The 20,298-nt window shown below is 39.7% G+C and overlaps 1 protein-coding gene across 1 annotated transcript in view; it reads left to right on the top strand.

Annotated features, from left to right (window-relative positions):
* LOC110043778 (proteasome adapter and scaffold protein ECM29-like) overlaps nt 1-20,298 on the top strand; it is a 36,799-nt gene that overhangs the window by 12,114 nt on the left and 4,387 nt on the right. The window contains exons 17-51 of the mRNA XM_089287015.1: nt 849-984; nt 2,563-2,643; nt 3,222-3,351; nt 3,846-3,911; nt 4,560-4,663; nt 4,830-4,961; nt 5,907-6,096; nt 6,611-6,727; nt 7,339-7,436; nt 7,969-8,070; nt 8,661-8,864; nt 9,286-9,345; nt 9,892-9,946; nt 10,774-10,888; nt 11,349-11,417; nt 11,883-12,000; nt 12,305-12,393; nt 12,881-12,962; nt 13,239-13,318; nt 13,850-13,955; nt 14,412-14,459; nt 15,187-15,308; nt 15,651-15,684; nt 15,987-16,061; nt 16,237-16,290; nt 16,438-16,497; nt 16,895-16,984; nt 17,112-17,178; nt 17,944-18,035; nt 18,226-18,292; nt 18,389-18,520; nt 18,688-18,750; nt 19,158-19,286; nt 19,372-19,454; nt 19,947-19,990. Coding sequence (XP_089143141.1) covers nt 849-984; nt 2,563-2,643; nt 3,222-3,351; nt 3,846-3,911; nt 4,560-4,663; nt 4,830-4,961; nt 5,907-6,096; nt 6,611-6,727; nt 7,339-7,436; nt 7,969-8,070; nt 8,661-8,864; nt 9,286-9,345; nt 9,892-9,946; nt 10,774-10,888; nt 11,349-11,417; nt 11,883-12,000; nt 12,305-12,393; nt 12,881-12,962; nt 13,239-13,318; nt 13,850-13,955; nt 14,412-14,459; nt 15,187-15,308; nt 15,651-15,684; nt 15,987-16,061; nt 16,237-16,290; nt 16,438-16,497; nt 16,895-16,984; nt 17,112-17,178; nt 17,944-18,035; nt 18,226-18,292; nt 18,389-18,520; nt 18,688-18,750; nt 19,158-19,286; nt 19,372-19,454; nt 19,947-19,990 — 3,294 coding nt within the window. The remainder of the gene's footprint in view (nt 1-848; nt 985-2,562; nt 2,644-3,221; nt 3,352-3,845; nt 3,912-4,559; nt 4,664-4,829; nt 4,962-5,906; nt 6,097-6,610; nt 6,728-7,338; nt 7,437-7,968; nt 8,071-8,660; nt 8,865-9,285; nt 9,346-9,891; nt 9,947-10,773; nt 10,889-11,348; nt 11,418-11,882; nt 12,001-12,304; nt 12,394-12,880; nt 12,963-13,238; nt 13,319-13,849; nt 13,956-14,411; nt 14,460-15,186; nt 15,309-15,650; nt 15,685-15,986; nt 16,062-16,236; nt 16,291-16,437; nt 16,498-16,894; nt 16,985-17,111; nt 17,179-17,943; nt 18,036-18,225; nt 18,293-18,388; nt 18,521-18,687; nt 18,751-19,157; nt 19,287-19,371; nt 19,455-19,946; nt 19,991-20,298) is intronic.

Genomic DNA, 20,298 nt, shown 5'->3' with positions numbered 1-20,298 from the left:
GGTTGTATTAGTGTAGACTATGGGCGAAAACGCATAAAAAAGTCTGCGTTTTCAAACGAAACCGCCCAAGTGTGGTGTGGACCTTAGTCTAATTTGCACATTTAATGGGATGTAATAGTTGCCAATGGATGAGAATGAATTCGATAAGCTTTTAACTCAGATGAAACACAGCTAACAACAAACTGCCCTAAAGAAAGCTGTCCTACATGGCAGATGTTATTCACGTAAACCTTATATGCAGTCGTTGAATTGAAGGATTAATTGCGATGTTATGATAATATGTAAAGGTCACCAGTGACTCAGTGATAAGCCTCCAAGTCATAAGTGTCTAGAAAGTCACAAGTAGATTCTTAGACACTTCTCAGGCATCCAGAATTGTTATTATTGTTATCTGTCTACAGTAAGTAATACCTTTACCAACAATCATGTGTTTTAGCGGTACCTCTTACTAAACGAATTTGAGGAACGTACTGCGGAATACATGTGTTGCCCTGGGGTCGTGGCAGTACGGACTGAGCGCAGCGAGTTCTGTACAAAAACGACTGAGGGCCACTATTCTTCCAGAACGGTTCAAGCAAGTTAGGTTAATAAGTAGCTTACTATATGGCAAAAAATAAAGAAGGACACGGCTTATGACCTTTTCCATGGAAACAGTCCGTATAGCAAAATCCCGACCAAGAGAAAAAAAACAATAAGGACGCTCGGATTTACCTCAAGACCACCTTGCCATGTAATAAATCAGGGATTTTTTGAATTATGTACATGTAACTACTGTTTGTGAATCTTAGCTAGCTGTAGACGGGTACCGTCTTGTTGAGTCATTCAGTTCTAAACTCGCTCAACTGTAGGAAAGATGATGTCAAAGAAGAAGCTAAGAAGGGACTGAGGGCAGTGCAAGTTGTTGATCGGACATCAACTGAAGACAGTACAAACAAAGATATCCTTCCAGCCTTTCCTGATATGGTGTCATATGTGGCTCGCAAGGTACCTAGTCTGAAACTCAACGTCCTTTCACTCATAAGCATTAAGTGGAGGCGGGCGGCGTGGCCTAGTGGTTAGGGCGCTGGATTTGTAATCCAGAGCTCACGGGTTCAAATCCTCCTTTTCTGCTCAATTTACAATGTTTACTTGCTGTTTTCAATGTCTCCAATTAGTAGTGCAGCAGTGCTAAATACTTGGACACTTCAACAAAGTGATTAATTTTTATTTCATTCAAATTCTGTCTGCAAGGAGTGACGTATACTGTCAATGTTGAAGCCTGGTTTCCAGTTTAATTTGGCGATGTGAACTCAAACTTTTCCCCAATAGACATTTCTCATGGTATTTTAGATTTTGATGTAGGTCAGGTAATGAAAATCCATGGACACCTGAAAAGATCACATTGAAAAATTGCAATGCATTATAGGGCGATTTCGAACATGGTCAGCCATTTGGAGGTTTTTCGATGTGAGGGAATCCTTTACAGCAAAGCAAAAGGAGGGATTGACTCTCTTTCAATAACACTTTCTGGAAGGTTATAATGTCTGAGAAAATAGCCGTTATTGATTGTCAACAGAGAGAAGCGTAGTCGCCATTATGGCGACTAAACCAGAATTTTGGGTCGCCAAATATGAAATGTTAGTCGCATTGGCGACCGTATCGGTTACAATTTCGAGCCTTGTCAACTGAAGGCAATCTGGATTAAGTTACCTTATGTTGGCAAAAGAGGCGAAATGCCGCTTGTTAGCATTTGTATCAAGAAACTAAATAGACTATTTCGTAATAGGTCAAGTTTATAATACGTTACGATACAACTTACATGTAAATTTCACAGCTTTGTTCCAACAGGGACCCTGCAGTTTCTGCACTGCTGAAATCTAGTGTAATTTATAAACTTTCTTGTCCTGGTTGTTTACAACAAAACATCGGTGAAACAAAACGCTCGTTAACAGGCTTCGTGAACACACTACCAGGCCAGAACAACCAATAATTAAACACCTCGGCAATTGTAATAGCTTTAATGAAGTAGTTAGCTTCTACAAATTACCTGATTTCACAATGATTTACCATCTACAGTTGTCAATCTCAAAGAACACATTTCTAATGATGTTGACTTCACACTTACTTTGAGGTCATTGACCATAATGACAATTGGTCGCACTTAGCGTTTCTTGAGGCTTTCTACATCAAAAAATCAAGCCTAGCCTCATTAATGAAGGAATCAAAGCCTCTAGAGAGTTAGATCTTTGTCCTTGATTACATCATGTTATGTCATTGCTTGTTTATACGCCCAATTGAAATTAAGCTTGATATATAAGCTGTCGACTTGTTTCGATTTTAATTACATGATTTGACTCTGAAATAGAGCTGAAATCTTGTAAACCTTTCCTCTTTGTAATGAACCAAAACCTAGTTTCAACAATGATAACAATCCTCGGTTTCGTCTTGTATATATTTCACTCCAAATTGTCAGATGGCTTTGGATTTTGCACGGAAAATAGCATCCGAATGTGCCATGATCGTCGACTGGAATCACCTGTAGGTCACTGTTTTAAAGTTTATTGCTTAATTATTTAACTGCAGAGCCTTGAGAGATTGAGAGGAAAATACTGTTACACAGCTGGGACAACTGCACTGCCTTTTGCTCCACCAGTATTTTCACAGGTAAGATAACGAATGTACTTAAAAGAGCTACATCACGGTTTGTGCATCTTAAAAAGTTTAGCCCAAATGGTTTAAATCCGTTGTTTGTAATCCGTGTTAATCTTCTCCATCCTTGACCATCCTTGTTTCTTTATGCTTTATTATTATCTCTTTGGTATTTTTCTATCTTAGTAGACTATTATTTTCAGGTTTTCTTCAGTTTAAAGGTAATTTTGTACGTGGCCAAAACAACTCAGAATACTGTGTTTGAACTCCTTTAAGAAAGAATAAAATGTGTGCTCATCCATGTGCTTACGATACGTACAGTGTTGCCAGATTTCCTTAGAACTTGCTGTTACCTATTTATACTTCTGTTTTGACTGAGGCACAGTGAATCACAAGTACAACACAATGAAAATAACAAGCCTCAAACGTTTGATTTTCTGTATCTTTGAATGCTATTCCTAGCACACAAAACGATTAGGCCACAACAACTCTCCATACAGTTACCTACAAGTAGCAATAGTTAGTATATGAACTGAATAATGGAAAACAGTTGTTCAGTTGCGCAATCATTTTGGTGTGCCACTTTGTTTTAGGTGTTACTGTATTTGCAAAAATGTCTGGAACATGCAGCCGGAGTAACTGAGGAGGACAGAGTCAAAAACTGCATTCTTCCACCTGTTGGAGAGTACGTGAATAAACTCTTAATTGGAATTAACACTGAAGGTACGAATAATTTTGTTCTGTGCTATGTATAAACGGATGATCACTTCAATCCCTGATGGAAATTTTGGATAGTCATAGCAGAGACAAGCACAATTAATTCTCGGTATAGCTGCATGATACGACAGACTTGTCATAACGTGGTTAGTCGTTTCAGAAAATTACTCAACATACATTTTAGTGTGGGCAACTTGTGAACAGCATCTACGATTTACCACTACGAAATACAAAGGTTCCGAGTACATAGATTAGTGGACATCACCTGGTAACTCTGTATGAAGTTATTTTGATCTTGCAAGTCATTACCCAGCTGAGATGTTTCTGTTAACTGCTATGGGGCGCGATTGCTTTGTGCACTGAAATGTCAACATCAAATCTTTTCCCGTTTGAATTTCCAAGGCATAAGTGTTGACGTTCAATTTTAATATATCACGACCACTAGTAAGCTATGTCTATTAACTACCACTGCTATTCACATTTGTGAATGTTCTTTGCAGACTTTTCATCAAGTGCTATGGGAAAGTACATTGAACTTACACGACAAGCACTCGAGCCTATAGGAGGTATGGAATACTGTGCACGTCTATGTTTTTACAAGCACCACTGCCACAAATTGTTGCTTTAGATCTGGCATCTTTAGTAACATGACGCATTGTATGTCACAAGGTACTACTTAAACAGGTGAAGGTTAATGATGATAAGGTAAAAGGTCTGATGTCACAGGGACACCCACCTTACTGACTTCTCAGCGAGCCGTAGTTGTTGGCTTTGGCTGATTTCTTTTGAGCAGATAATACTCTGCTCGTTTTGTCGTCTGATTTCTAGTGATACTTGAGCAATGTATTTCTGGTTGACGGCTTCAGCAGTGTAAGCATATGGTTCATCAAGCAGCCATTTGTTAAATGCTCATGGCAAGTTGTAGAGTGGGTTAACTGTGACACTTTATATGATAGCAGTGCAGATATCTGAAACCTTCATCGATGTTGCTATTTTGAGTCATAACAAAACGGTAAAAAAATTGCTGTGTTTACATTCAGTAACAACGTTAAAGTCACGGATTTTAGCCACATTTAGACACAAGAAACCTTTAAAAGCTAGGGTAAAGAATGCGTTGACACTCAAGGGTGTCCACAGGTATAACGTCTTTGATCTTTTTTTACGTGTACATATTCTGGACACTGAAACGTCGTCGCTACTATTCATTAATGTAGGGGCTGATCTCCACGCTGTTGCTATGTGCTGTCTTCTCCAAGCTGTGGCTGTTGCACCTAAACAGTTAGCAGGGATATTCCATGGAAAGCTTGACTGGATCAAGGTTAGTTAGTTTCAAGGTGCTAAACTTAAAGGAGGAGACGAACACTTGTTAACATTATACCAGTTTGTGTTCAGAAGATGCCACATAAGTACATGCAATTGTGGAACCACAACATTGGTTATTCGATACGTGAACATGTTTTCATCTGGCCTTCTACTGCTTTTAGGGTTTCACATTCTCCAGTAGGGAAGATGCCCGGCAATATGCTGGACAATTGCTGGCAGTTGTTACTTGCACCATGAGTGAAGATTCATTTGTGAATGTGATAAAAGAACTTTCTGCCTCTGTTGATAGTGAGGTGAGTGTCGTGCTGCAAATACGCCATGGACACTAGTCAATTCTATCCCTCTTATCATCTAAGCAACTCTAGGATATTCTATATCAATATGAACTGAAACGTTCATGACATTGCTGCTTGACGGTTTCCTAAACAGACATCTTCAAGTTGAGTTTAGGAAAAGTGCCAAAAAGCTCAGAAAGAATCCAGACATCCAAGGGCCAACAGGGCGAACACTTTTGATAATGATATGAAGAAGGGCTACATGTAAGCCTGAAAAGTCTGGATTTTATTTTAACTTTTTAGCAATTTTCGTATAGTCAACTGAAAGATGCTCATGGTCTTCAAAATACCCGTCCCCAGTTGTAAAATGCATGTTTTTAACTATTTTAACCCCACTATACTACTCATATTACACTTCAGTTTACTCCAATTACTCTTTATATATCGAATGAGTGAGGCTTGACTTGAGGGAACATTTTCAACGCAAATATTCCCTCGCGAGATAACGAAAGAAATATATGACGTTTCGACATTGTCGGATGTCATTGTCAAGTAAATGTGTAGCTTAGTTTTTGCATTATCTACTTGACAATGACATCCGATGATGTCGAAACATGGTATATTTCTTTCGCTATTTGTCTTGAAAATGTGCCCTTTATGTACTGTGCATATTCTAGTTAATTTTGCCTCAACTACAAGATTCATTCATGGTAATTGCCTAACTACACTACTCATGTTTTAGGTAATTTCACTCTAACTATTCTACTCATGTCCTAGTTAATTCTGTTTCTATATTAGCTAATTCTAGTCTACTCATATTCTGCTTAATTTTCTTCTAACCATACTACTTATGTTCGTAGCTATTTGAGATGCAGCTTGGCTCAGTGACTGTTAATTCGACTTCAAATATACTACTCATATGCCGTTTGATTTCTCCCCAACTATACTACTTTTGTTTCGTAGCTATTTGAGATGCAGCTTGGCTCAGTGAGTACACTGGGTTTTGTCATAGCCAGACATCTTTACCAGGAGGCACTAAAGGTGTCAAGCAAACAAGACTTGGTAGTAGGGGACATGGAGGTTGAAGGGTCTGAGAATGTTAATGACAGACATGCAGAAGAGCAGCTTCTAACTAGCAGTGTAGAGAAACTAGGTTAGTCATTAAAGGAGGTACGTTACGGTTAGTCCATCTTGAAAAGTTTAGCTTAAAGTTTTCAAGTTCGTCGTTTGTAATCCGTGTTAATCTTCTCCATCCTTAACCATCCTTGTTTCTTTATGGTTTATTACTATCTCTTTGGTGTTTCTCTATCTTAGTAAACTGCTATTTTCAGGTTTCCTTCAATTTAAAGGCAATTTTGTGTGTGGCCAAACTAACTCAAAATACCATGACCGAGCTCCTGTAAAGTTCTATTTTGTAGCAATAAATTATAGTCCGATTTTGAAACAAATGTTGTGTTTGCTTATATGCTTTTCGGTGTAAGATAAAAAGGAACTCACAAACAGAAACAAAATGTACTTTTTTTCAACCACATTTTTAAGTGCAGAGTCAGTATTGGCATACACTCGAATATTTTAGTTTATGATGTTTTTTTCTTTTTCAAATGGTGGTAATTTCTCGTATTGTTCTAACTTGCTTCTTGCTTAGTTTTAATTTGTTGCATCCTCAGTTAAACTTATCAACAGTAGAAATGCCTTGATAAGTTGTTCAGCCTGTAATTCCATTGGTGAGATTGGTCGAAACGGGCCCCTTCCTCTTCCAGCGGGAGTCGAGACAATGGAGCAAGGTATGGTTGTTAGATTAATTAACCTAACCTTTACTAAACAAACTAACGTTACAGGTATTATACGGTTTGGCAAGGGCTTCTCTGCTTCCAACGTAAACTTATGCAATTCTGGACAGGAGTCATGTGTTGGTTGAGTTTGTCGAGTTTGTTCCTGTGTTAACCGAAAGTCAACCGTGGTAAATCACGTGATTTTACTTCAAGTGTTGTAGCAAAAGTGCACTGAAAGTTCGATATTGTAAGTGATGCACTAATGGTCTACTATGTGGAACTTTTCATTTCTAGTCAGGAGTAATATGATTGTGTTTAATATGATAATATATAATAGGATTGGGTTTAATTTTCGGGTCCCCCATTTTTCTGTCGTTCTCTAGAAGAAACATCCAGTCTAATCCGCAATTTGCGGAACACAAGTTTTTCAATTGCAAGACTGTCAATTGTTAGCCTTGCTAAACAAAGTTGATGTCTTGTTTTATATATTAGCTACTTAATGGTTAACCAAATTCTGAATTCCACCTCGAAATTCTTGTCGTTACAGTTTCAATAACTAGCGATCGGGTTATATTTTAATAGCTGGAATATCTGTAAGTTGTATTTTTGTTGTTCTGTTGTAGATAGTAAAACGCAGTCTTCAGCTGCTGCAGACCCTGTCAGCAAGTTGTCAGTGGTAGAAAAATTACTTGATACTCTGCAGAATGCTAAGGAGAACAAGGTGATTGAGTTGTCAGTTTGTGTAATATCCCTTACGACCATGTGATAAGGAATGTTCGGTTATTTTGGCAGTGCGAGCTCTTATTGTAAATCAGTGAATTCTGTGTCAGTTTTTCCTTCATGAACTGGAGCAGTTTTCACTCGAGTGTCGAAAGTAGTTAACTTCGTATTTGCTTTCGTTTTTTGTGCCATCTACGCATATATTTGCTTCGAACTTTGATTGGTTCACTGGACTGTCTGTGTCCTCTGTGATTGTATAGAGTGATTAATTTGGTTTTGATTTTAAGCACTATAATTGAGTTCGACAATTACCTTTGCTGACCTAGTTGACTAAGACATCTTAAGCTTAACACTGAGATAACGAAAAACAGAGAACGTTTTTGAAATAGAGCGTTTTCACAGGAAGTCACGGTGGCTATCTTAGTGTTCCCAAGCAAGCTCTTTAGACCATTAATACTTTTATAGTACTATTGGGATCGTGCTCTCTGTATTCTTCTCTTACATCAAAATGTGAAATTTAATTTGATTGGCAGGTTAAAGAACATGCCGCCCATGCCCTTGGATTCCTATTGGTTGGAGATGAACATTTCCCACATCATAAGAAACTGATCGATGGCTTGTGTGAGGCTTCCAAGGTGATGAGAGTTCTTTCCTCATTTCTTTGAAAATCCCTACTGTAAACAAAGTTGTCCACGAATCACTATTTTAGAACACACTGCAAAGTCTCTGAAACATTCACGGAATTATTGGAGAGCTATTCGATGTCATTTCAAAACTTAGAGAACAAGTGTTTGTCTTTGGTCATCTTTGGTCTTTGACAAATATTAGAAGTCTTTGGACGACCTTTGCAATCTTTGAATGTCTTGAAATACCACCAGTAGTTGTAATATGTTCTCGTGCAGGGTTTCTTTCAAGTCTAGTTTCATGTCCTACCTCTTTCTATCAATCAGAATTGGCCATTTGTCAGTTGTGTCACTTAATATTCAAGGACTACGCGAGACAACACATCAGACCCAGGCCTTGTGTACCAAACGTACCAAGATACGTATTTCCGTATCCGGTAGCCAACCCAACCTACCTACCAAAAATCGAGATTCTTTCTGCTAAGCGCTCGTGCCCAGTTCTCTTGCGCGTAGAATTTATGCTGCGTTCTCCCAAAGGTCGAACGCAATAATGCAACAATTGACAGTTGTTAATTACAAATGTTTGTTGCTTCGGTGAACAGATTCGCCAAGTAGAGCTGCAGTTCACAGTAGGGGAGGCCCTGTCTTGTGCAGGGGCAGGCAGGATGTCTGAAGTAGCCCGTGACCCTTGGGTAGTGGAACAACTTAAAAGCACTGCTAGTGGTGAAAATGGAGGGACCATGCAAGAACTGATTGACATGATTGTCAATAAGTACGCCACGAGTCCAATTCCATATGTCAGACAGGTAAGCCACTGATGTAATATATCAAACACGAGAGAGCGTGTTTGGCGACATTCCCAAACACCGAGAAGAGAGTTGACAATACGACGCGCAGCAGAGTATTTTTGACGAACTTTGAGATGTTTGGAAATGTGGTCAAACACTGTCTTGAGTGTTTGATATATCTTCTCAATCAAAACTAAAACTAAGGAGAAAACGGAGAAATAAAATCGTCAAAATTATATGCTAATTAAGATCAGATATCCAAACACGGTCACGGTCATGATTTCCTTTGTTTAAACTTGATGAATTATTTTATTAATGAGGTTGAGAATATTAGAAGAAAAGTCGCTTTTTTGTTACATCTTGTTTTCGCGAGAGCGCCTAGGCTCAGAAATGACACCTAGACCAAAATTTGATTTCTGAAATCGGCTTTCTCTTTCAGGCTTCCTGTATCTGGTTGTTGTCGCTTGTGAAGTATTCTGGAGATCACAAAGTAGTACAGGTTGAGCCATATTTTGTACCTCAATATTTAATATAATAATGTAATGTATGTATGTAAGAGAGGATGAATAGAGGTGTAAGAGAGTTGATCCCCGATATAGGCCTTATTCCCGAGGTTATCCTTCTCAAGTTATTTTTAGACTTGACACCCAGTTCTTCGCCAGATAAAGCTACGTGCGTTGTGTACATATTTTCATGGATGATGAATGCATGTCCTCGTGGGATTTCCAACACCGGAAGGGACCTAAAAATAGCTTGGGGGACTACCGCAGGAATAAGGCGTATCTGAGGAATTAAGTCTCTCACTCTTCATGCTGTCATGACGTTATCTTAGAGCTCGCATTTGGCCTACTCTTTAAGCATTAATGCTTTATAGCTTAGTATTGATATTGCAGAGGTTATGGCTTGAAATCGCACTGTGTGACCTAGTAGTGAAAACCTCATCATGCAGTAGTCTTAAGAAAGCATTATAAGAATTTATCGCTTTGTAGCTCAGTAAACAGTTCTACAAAATGGTGCCATTTTAATCATAAAACTTCTCTTTCAGGCAAACCTCAAGGGAATTCAGATGGTCTTCATGAACATGTTGGCAGAAACAGATGGTACAAAATGAACACTTTGCATTTAGAATATATTTTCTTGTAGTAGTGAGACCTGAGTTGCACTAAAATGTACGTTTTTACACTCTATTATGAGTGTAAAAGTATATACTCGAGTATGAATTAGGATAGGAGTTTTGTTCAACTGACTTGGACTATCATCAGCGCCATCTTCCTATAAAAGCCAGCGTAGACCTTCATTGACCCTCGCCTTTTTGCGTAAAATTAAATAGTTCCGCACGATCTGGGACAGGCTGCCGTGTGCCTTAGGTATAGAGCGATGTTGCTGATCTCCAAACCCCACGGAAACGCTTGCTACGCAGGCTACGTTGTTCACACTTCTCCTCATTAACATACGACTTTGCACAGAGAAGAGCAAGGCATCACGCTAAATACAAAGTGACTACAAACATTTAAAGAGCTTGTGAACCTTAACAATCGGCTTTTATGTTTGGCTCTTTGAGTGTAATATTGAAGGAGAAAATGGATTTCAAACACTGCAAAATGTCTGGGTAGCAAAAGCGCTGATGAGCTCATACATTCTTTGTAAAATTTTGAGGTTTTAAATCCGCGCGCCGTAGAAAAAGTATTCAATTGTTCGGGTTCAAACTACTTGATACAGTTAATCGTGCTATGCCCAGAACTGATATTTTTGTCGCTTGATCAGAAACTGAATCTCTCATGGTAACGAGGCAAACATTGTATACAGAGATTCTTCTTTAGGACATTGTGCTTAGTTTCTGCATATGACTGTTTGTGTGTGTTGGACTGACAGGAAACCATTGAATCTTTAAAAAAAAACCGATGGAATTTTGTTGGTTTGTTTTTAGACCTTACTCAAGAAGTTGCTTCAAAAGGCCTGGGCCTAGTATACGAACATGGCGGCATGGAGAACAAAGACGAGCTTGTGTCCTTATTGGTCGATACACTGATGAGTGGCAGTAGGTGGGCACTAAATTGACTTAAACATTCTCTCCCAGTTGACTTGTGCTTTAATGGCTAGCAGGTCGGAGTCTGGATCGGGTTGGGGGACAGGACTGAAGCCTTGTAGTGGTTACGGTAGTGTAGCAGCTCTGGTAAGCTTGTAATTCTCTTCACTGTTAGCAGCTGTTATTGTTTTGGGGCTAGGGGGCATTGTTTCTGTTATTTGTTCTATTGTCCTCTCATGTGAGACCTTACGAGAGCTGCAACTTGACCCGTTGGATTGGGTGGAGAGTCACAGTAGAGGCCCTATGCTCCCCCACGGACTGAAGAGGCCAAGTAACGAGGAGAAAAAACCCCGCAACATTCATCTTCTAGAATTTATAGAGTAAATAATGAGGAATTTTTTTAGCATTTGTGTCCCCTAAAAGCGTTGGAAATCTCTCCTTGTAGGGTTATTTTAGTACCGTTTCTGTCATTGCAGGCGAAACCAACACGTTACTGGGGATACCAAGATCTTTGAGGAGGGAGAGCTGGGACGGGCTCCTGAAGGGTAGGTCACGTGGCCTGTAATGAGCAAAATGAGTGGTTTCTTAATAATTGTCGGAAAATCAAATTGATCACATTTAGCAAATCACAACGCACCCAAATATCGCAGTCAAATCTCAAATCTAGTGACAAGTGCGGGAAAACCTTGCAGCCGCGCCGATGCCAAGTGCGGGAAAGCCTTCCTATCCTTGTCAAGTGCGGAAAAGCTAATTAACCCAATTTACTATTGGTTTTAGTTTCCGTTAGAGCGGTTTTCAATTGAGTGTCGTAAAACCAAAGTCAAAACCAAACCAATAACTTACCAATTAGAGACGGGCCTATCTCAAATCTTAAAAAACAACCAAACTAAAACCGAAGTAATTGCATGCCTGATTACTTCGCGTTTCGACACTCGATTGAAAACCACTTTACCTTTAGACAAATGTGAGTATAGCACGATGTTCGTTTTCCATCTCTCTGGTTATTTCAGGAGTGGCCTATCAACCTATAAGGAGCTGTGTTCCATTGCTAGTGATCTAAACCAGCCAGACTTGATCTACAAGTTTATGCACCTAGCCAATCATAACGCTCTGTGGAACTCCCGCAAGGTACTGTAGGCAGCCAGTTGTTAGTGATTCCTTGTTGAGGAGACAGAGAACTTACTTTCCCGGGAGGTGCGGAGGCCTTATGCTTCGGGTTGAGTTCCCCAGTGTGAGCCTGGGCTAGAGTCTTTGTGCATCACACGTTACATTCGTTATTAACTGAGGAATGTGATGGGAGACTGGCGAATTGATGGGAAAATACCGTAAAATTTCGGTACTCCCCGTTTATAAGATCCTCCACGAACGACAATCAACCGTATGGCATCGACAGTTCAATTTTCTACTTCTCCCGTTTCTTTATTTCCTCAAGGGCGCAGCATTTGGTTTCTCATCTATTGCTGCCCATTCAAGAGAGCAGTTGGAACCATATCTTCCTAAAATTGTACCCAAGCTGTTCAGGTAAACTGAAGTAAGACTGTGCTGAGAAAAATAAATAACGATAAATGTATCACTTTACTTAAGTTTCGTAAGTATTTAACTTTGCTGTGCTAATTGAGGAACTGAATATGCCAACAAATGTTGTAAATTGGACAGAAACCGTTAAAAATCAGCCAACCAGTTGGCTATTTGCCAAGGTTGGAGATGTTGAATTTAGGTCCACCCAACACAAGATCATTTTGTAGCGGCAGGGAGGAGGATTCTAACTCGGGACCTCCGGATCACAAGCCCAGCGCCCTAACCACTGCTACATTTATCTCACGGGGAACTCTTGCAGTACCACGTGACTAAACCCGAACACTTCTCTCTGTATATTGTCAAGAATATCAGCGAAAGTAGAGAAAAGTGATCTAAATGGTCTGCCGGTTGTCACCTCGCAAGTTTACGTTGTCCGCTTAGAGACAGTTAACCGACTAGAATTTGATTGTCTGTGTTGTTTGTACGCCAGATATCAGTATGACCCCAATACGAAGATACAACAAGCTATGACTAGTATCTGGGCTGCTCTTGTACCAGAGACCAAGAAAACGGTCAGTATACACTTAATACAGAATTAGCTGTGTACCATACGTGGGAAAACCAAGTCCAGGTCGGGTCACGCAACATCGGAAGAAAGGGACCCTCTTTCCTGACTTTGCGTGACAGAGAGATGGCCAGAACTGGACTAGAGAAAACCGTGTGAACTCAAAACTAAAATTTTGGTTGGAATGTTTCATGTACATGCCTAGGATCAAAAGTAGTTGACTTACGTTGAATTTAAAAATGCACAATTGGTAGTCATTTCTCCACCCTGGTTGCATCTTTAGGTTGATAAATACGTGAATGAAATACTGGAGGACTTGAAGACCAGTTTAGGAAGCAACATATGGAGAGTAAGACAGTCTAGGTCAGTATGAAAACCCAAGGGCTGCAAGTTTCTTGAATGTTCCAGATTCTGCGGTTTGAGTGTGGAGGTTCTGTACGTCTGTTATCACTCCTAAGTATGTATCACTAGTTCGTCCAAGTAGAATTCAACCACGGAGGGGACTCCCAAATAAAAAGGTACGGGGGTGCTGGTCGGAAATTTTGACAAGAACCCCTAAGAGCTACCAAGGTCCTGTTTTGTGAGCGTGGCTTGAAATTTTTTTCACCCCTAAGAGATACCAATTCTAAAACAGCACATTAACTGACGTTGACTTTTTTCGGCTCACTTACCCTGAAAGGTACTGCACAAGCTTCCCCTGTGGATCTTTTCAGGCTAAACACCCCAAGCGGTACCAAAACCGCTTTTTTAACCCCTAAAAGGTGCGACTAGCAACCCCGTCCTTCTTATAGAGGATTCCTCCCCGGGAATTCTAGTGTGTGTGACGGATGTACAGTTAAGTGTACACGATGCAATGTGACTTCACCTCACGTTGCGCATTTTTTACAATTTTAGTTGTATGGCCCTCAGTGATCTTCTCAGCGGTCGATCCGTAGACGACATGCTCGAGTCTCTCCCCAGGCTCTGGGAGCTGTGTTTCAGAGCACGTGATGATATAAAGGTTTGTTGTGAATCTTAACTTGTTCGTACACGTTTTCTGTCGTTTCACGCCTGCTTTATGAATTTCATGTGCTTCTCAAACTTATTAATAATTCATCGAGTTTAAATGAAGGGAATCAGGAATGTGGCGCTGTTAAGATATCTGATCTCAATTACCACAAATTTTTGCGATTTTATTTCTCTTTTTTCTCCTCAGTTTAAGTCTCGATTGAGAAAATATATCAGACACTCAAGAGTTTGACCACATTTCCAAACACCTTGAAGTTCGTCAAAAATACGCCGCTGCTCTTCTCGGTGTTTGTAAACGTGGTCAAACGCGGTCTTCCTTGTTTGATATATTACTTTTAATTTTGATTGATACAGTGCTCTTTTTGATAAGGCCAGAGTGGTTGCTTTGGTTTTCGTTTTGGTTCTTACGACACTAAACAGCTCTAATTCCCTTTGTTTCACGATGCAGGAATCTGTCCGACAGGCAGCAGAAGTGGCGTGCAGGACATTGAGTAAGGTATGAATAATACTCAAAACATCTGGGCTGGTCAGTTAACCTAGAGTTAGCGAGAATTTTGATTTCAGTTTTGCACTTTTTCGGTGAGCTTTTCTGTTTATATTGTTTGTCCTTCAGTTTGAGCTTGAATAATCTCAAACTGCCCAACGCATAAGAATTGAAAAACATTTTTATACAAGAAAAATTGTTACTTCGGTTAACTTTTAATCCTGGGTTAGCGTTAACCGGCCTTCGAACAACCCGGTCCTGCTGTTTTAAAGGAACTTTGTCGATGATTTTAGCCAAATTTAGCCGAATAGAGTGAAAAGACAACTGTCCAATTAAAACAGTGGGAGTGAAGGAACGTTTTAATAACACAACAAATACAAAAGATGGTACGGATGGACAAAAATTGAAGAGGATTAAAACGGACTACGAGATGGGTTTTTGAAAAAAAAAAGGTTAGGCTGAACAGTTTTCAAAGTTCATCTCGTTTGTTTGTCGCCTTTAATCAAAACCCCCGCAGACATATTTATTTGTAATGAAGCGATGGTTTTGTCATTTAGATCCATAGAAGTGATTTCTTTGCTAACGTTAAGTTTCTTAGCGAGTATTTGGCAAAACTTAATAAAATATACTAAACTCGGCCGCGGCCGAGTCCCTTAAATCTGAAATACTGGTTGATTTACCCTTCTTAACAACTGCTTTTGGATAAAAAAAACTACATGTGTCTTTCTTGACTGTTAAGGTCTCCATTCGTGTGTGTGATGTGAATCAAGGCAAGCTGGGTGAAACAGCCATCGCATTAGTTCTCCCTACTCTGTTACACAAGGGCGTGGCGAACTCAGCAGAAGAAGTAAGATCTATCAGGTATGAAATTCGACACGGTAGCTTTCAATCGATCGATCGATCGATTGATCGATCGATCGATCAATCAATCAATCAACTTTATTTAGAGAGGGTGACACATGAGAGTATAAACTGATAAACTAGTGGCCCTCTGTGTTAAGAATCTACGAGTTCAATGTTCCCTGTTGCGAACTGTTTGCTACTCTCCCACATAGATATGGAGACGAAAAAATGGAGTTGAATTTGTAGGATTTTAACCAATGTTCAGACCCATTTGGGTACTAGAAACTGTTTTGCCTGTTAACCTGTCCCTTAAAGCTGTCCAGTTGTACTCATTTTCTTTGTTATTCCTTCTTTTTACAGTTTGTCTACAATAGTGAAGATCAGCAAGAATGCGGTATGTTTCATTACCTAGTAGTGTAGTTTTTTTTTTTTCGGGCGCGTCCGTCATTTTCCAGTTTTTTTCCCGCCATAATCTGGTGCCTTGCTCGCAGCTACTTTTTCTTTTTCCCGCCGAATATGTTCGTTTGTGTGCGGAAAGGAACGTATTTGAGAGAGTTAGTACTAATACAGTCTGCCTAACGCCTTGAAAGAAACTTTGAAAGGAACATTTTAGCGCTATAAGAAGTGTTTGAAGTTTTATAACCTAGTAAAAACTCCCTACGAATGGTTCACTGATCAGAGCTGTGTTCTCCGTAGGGCGCTTTGCTGAAGCCTCATATTCCACTGCTGGTTATTGCTCTCCTGGAATCACTCAGTGGCTTGGAAAACCAGGTTTGATAATAGGGTATTTTTGTCTTCTGTTTGTGTATTAGCATTTTTCCTGAAAAGTAACTGGTTAGCTTTAAGGACAGTACAGATGTAATGCATTGTAACCTTATACACTTTATCTACAAGTGAGGTAATCGCTTTCAGTAGTGTGCTAAACTTGTTTGTTTTTATCCAATAGTCGATGAACTATTTGAGTCTGCAACTCCATAAGCGTGAAGACGCTCAAGAGATGGTATGTTAATTCTTAAAAATTTAATCTATAGTAACTCCTTCCCATTATTCAAGTCAACAACAAAAGCTGAACGAATGTCGAAGTGTATCACAGTCTAGCTGTATTGGAATTGTTGTGTTTGACATGTCAGTTTTAATCTTCTTTTAGCTTGAGGGAGCGAGAATTGCTGCATCAAAGATGTCTCCCATGATGGAAACGATCAACATGGTAAATATTATACTTACCTTCTTGTGTTCTATTGTACAATCATTGAATCAATATTGTGAGTACTGGAAGCCTTTATTACCCTATTTCTGGTTCTGGTAAAACTAACACTATGTCAATAATAGACACAACTCTGCCTTCGGCCAATCCTAAACCAACAGTTTGAGAAAATGAACACTCTTGGATTCAGGATATACAAATGAGAACTGAGGCTAGGTACCCGGCAATATTGCTGTAACACATGCATATAATGCTCCTTCGATTTTTGGAATGATAGCTTTTTACAATACAAATCGCAATGACGCTTTAAAAAAGTAGCTGACAGTATCCCAGTTCATAAATGTTAGAGTTTGTTCGTTGAATCTTGTACTGCTCGCTCAACCCTCTTGTCATTTTTCAGTGTGTGCAATATGTTGACGCAACCGTTCTTCCAGCACTAGTGCCCAGACTGTCCGATCTCTTACGAACCGGGGTTGGACTGGGAACTAAGGTAACGTTATTTCTTTAGACTTTGGTTATTTAGCTTTCCCACAATTAAATGCTTCAGTTATCCTCATGTTGCCAAGATTGAGGGGAGGCAATTCGTGCAAACGCTTATATTTGGCGTTGTTTTTCAGGCAGGAAGTGCTGGTTTTGTTGTGTCTCTTGCAATGCAGTGTTCTCAGGATTTGACGCCATTTGCCGGTAAGACTCTCATGAGATATTGGTTGTTTACTACTTACCCGAAAATTGCGGAAATTTCGGTCAGAATGTAGATAGTAATTTTGGCTCGACCGACCGGAATATTTTGGAAATATAATGGAACGTCTTCAAAGGTAATCCAAAATTTCCAAGTGGAAAATGTGCTTACCATTTGCGATTCTTCCCCGCCATCTTGGGATTATGATCAGGTCGAATTCATCCTAGTCTCTCTCGATAAATGAGTGTTTTTTTGAGTAAATGAACAATCCCAACGGAGCTTACCAGCAGCCATATAAAAAAGGACGGGAATACTCGTCGGAAATTTTGTAAAGAGCCCCTAAGAGGTACCAAGATCCTGTTTTGTGGGCGTGGCTTGAGTTTTTTTTTCACCCCTAAGAGGTTCCAATTCTAATAATAATAATAATAATAATAATAATAATAATAATAATAATAATAATAATAATAATAAAATATTTATATAGCGCCAATATCCTAAAAGTTCAAAAGCGCTTTACAGTTAGAAATATTAAAATTCTACAACAACACGTCATCGCCTGTCATATATTTTTCGACTTATTGCTTACGGCAAGAACTTCCCCTGTGGACCTTTTGGAGGCTGAATACCCTAAGAGGTACTAAAACTGCTTTTTTAACCCCTAAAAGGTGCAACGGGCACCCCCGTCATTTTTATATGTGAGTCCCCTCCCCGGATCCAGACCTCTCGGACTGATAAGGCTGATAAGGTTGTCTTTATGTTGTCATTAACAGGCAAACTCCTCAACGCGTTACTGTCTGGATTAAGCGATCGTAGCGCTTCTGTGAGGAAATCTTACGCCACTGCTATCGGACATCTGGTCAAGGTACACTCAGATAAACCTTCAATTCTCCTCACTAGGTTTTAGGCATGTTTTATGCCATTAGCTGGGAGAAACTCTTTAAATATCAAGACAATTACCTTTTGATAATGAATGTGATTATGAAACGTACTCTGCTTGAATTAAACCTGTATTAATTTGTGAGTCAAAAATTTAATGCCTTCTTTCTTTACAGGTGGCGAAGGACAACAGCGTAGAAAAACTTATCGATAAGATAAAGAACTGGTACTTTGAAAAGGAAGGTAAAAACTGCTATTTTATTATGTGACAGACATTAGCTTTTAACCTTTTTAATAAATTCGAAAACCACTGCCGTGTTTTTGAAACCTTACTTCTAGATGAAGGCCTGCGTTTGGCCTGCGGACTAACGCTCCAAGCAATGTCACGGTATTCCCCGGATGTAATGAAGCGTCACACAGCCAAGGCCCTTCCAGCGGTCTTCTTCGCCATGCACGAAAAGAAAACGACAGGTAGTGATCGAAGTCTAATTTCTCCTTTCATCACTGGGGTTTATCGTCTTGATGTACCACAAGATTCTCAGAAACTCTTGTTGGTTTTTGTAGTAGCTGAGTACATTTACAGAATTATTTGATTGTTGAAGACCTGTGTAACGAAGACATGATCATTATATTCACAGCTGGCAGCAGCTCAAGTTCTAATGAGTCCTTGTGGGAGGAAATTTGGCTCGAGAATACACCAGGTAAATGGCATGTTTTGTGGTTCACTTGAGTGTACACTCTGTCTGAGATTATAAGGTCAGTTGTGCTGATAGAGCGGTTTGATAATGATTGTCGTAAAAATTTCACTAGCCGATCGTCACGCCGGCAGATGGATAAATGTCTACTTAGAATTGGAAACAAACTTATGGAACCGGTGCTAAGACTCTCAGACACTTGGGAAACATTAACTGGTGTCATTCACGCGAAAACTGAGTACTGTTGCCAAGACAAAAAAGTGCGAAAACTGGAATATTTAACCAGGAAAACACATAAACTGTGCAAGCGCGGGAAAACTCGTTAACTGTGCCAAGTGCGGAAAAACAAACGTAACGCGGCGCCCTGCCGTTTCCTTTGCTTGTGATAACTGTTCACGTGTTCCTTTTTTCAGGTACTGAAGCGGGAATACGGCTGTACCTGGATGAAATAGTCTCCATCACGTGCCCTGCTTTGACGTCACAATCATGGACAACCAAGGCCCAGGCTGCCGTCACGATCTCTGCCATAGCTCAAAAGCTGGGTACGAATAAAGTTCAAAATTCCTAAATACTGATTAACTCATTTGGATCGTTGTGAGAATTTATTGTCTATTACATCTCATCCAGGCTCCTCTTTGTCTCAACCTTATCTTGGTAAGTTGCTCGGTTCTCTGGTCAGCGGATTGGTCGGTCGAACCTGGACAGGCAAGGTGAGTAAGTAATACTCTTGTTTGTTTGCTAACTCGTGAGCAGCCTGTCATGGATAAAAAGGCCAAATATGTGGTCGTCTACCCTGTTCACTGGCTCTCAGATTTCTATTGTGGTATTACTCACTGTCTTTTTTTACCGCAAATAAACAAAATAAACTGTTGTGTTCCAATACTGTCCGGTTATCTGGTGTAGCTGGTATACACTACTCCGTGTTCTGTAAGATTCCTTAAGACTATAATCTCAAGTGACCTCATAACTGCTCATACATTTGTCTCATTGGATAGAGTGAGTGTGACGCTTGTTAGGTATCTTTTCTGAGATATGCCAAAAGCAGCACATGTCTTGTTAATTGAATAGAGTTTAGTAATAATTTTCAAACATCAAATATTCGTGAAATAATTATTTTAGATATGTGGATGGCATTGTGTTCTGGAGCCTCACTTTTTGAGTCACTCTATACCTCTTTGTTCCGTTTTATTTTGTTTCAATAGGAAGCCTTGCTATCTGCACTCTCCTGTGTTTGCATAAAATGCAGGTAAGACGCTCGAATATAATACGGTATTTTCCCCGGTTTTGGCGGGAAACACTAGCTAACAGTTGTGTGAGACGCGCGGCACGCCATGGAAGTTGTGACGTATTTGCACATTGTGGCGGGAAACAATTTGAAGCTGCGGCTCCTGCGAGCCATTATACTTTATTATTATTCTACTACGCCACAATGAACAACCAAGACCTTTTCTTGCGACACTGAACTACTACATGTCAAAGTTTTATCCCTTTGTCTTGAGGATTAAAAGCTTGTCATAAACTTTTTGTAGTGAATTGGGTATAATTCCTTTCGCT

Source organism: Orbicella faveolata, unplaced genomic scaffold, assembly GCF_042242905.1.
Source record: "Orbicella faveolata isolate gen_17 unplaced genomic scaffold, um_ofav_v1 contig_14, whole genome shotgun sequence".
NCBI lineage: Eukaryota > Metazoa > Cnidaria > Anthozoa > Scleractinia > Merulinidae > Orbicella > Orbicella faveolata.
The sequence above is the reverse complement of the archived record's forward strand: the minus strand, read 5'-3'. Positions and strand labels throughout refer to the sequence as shown.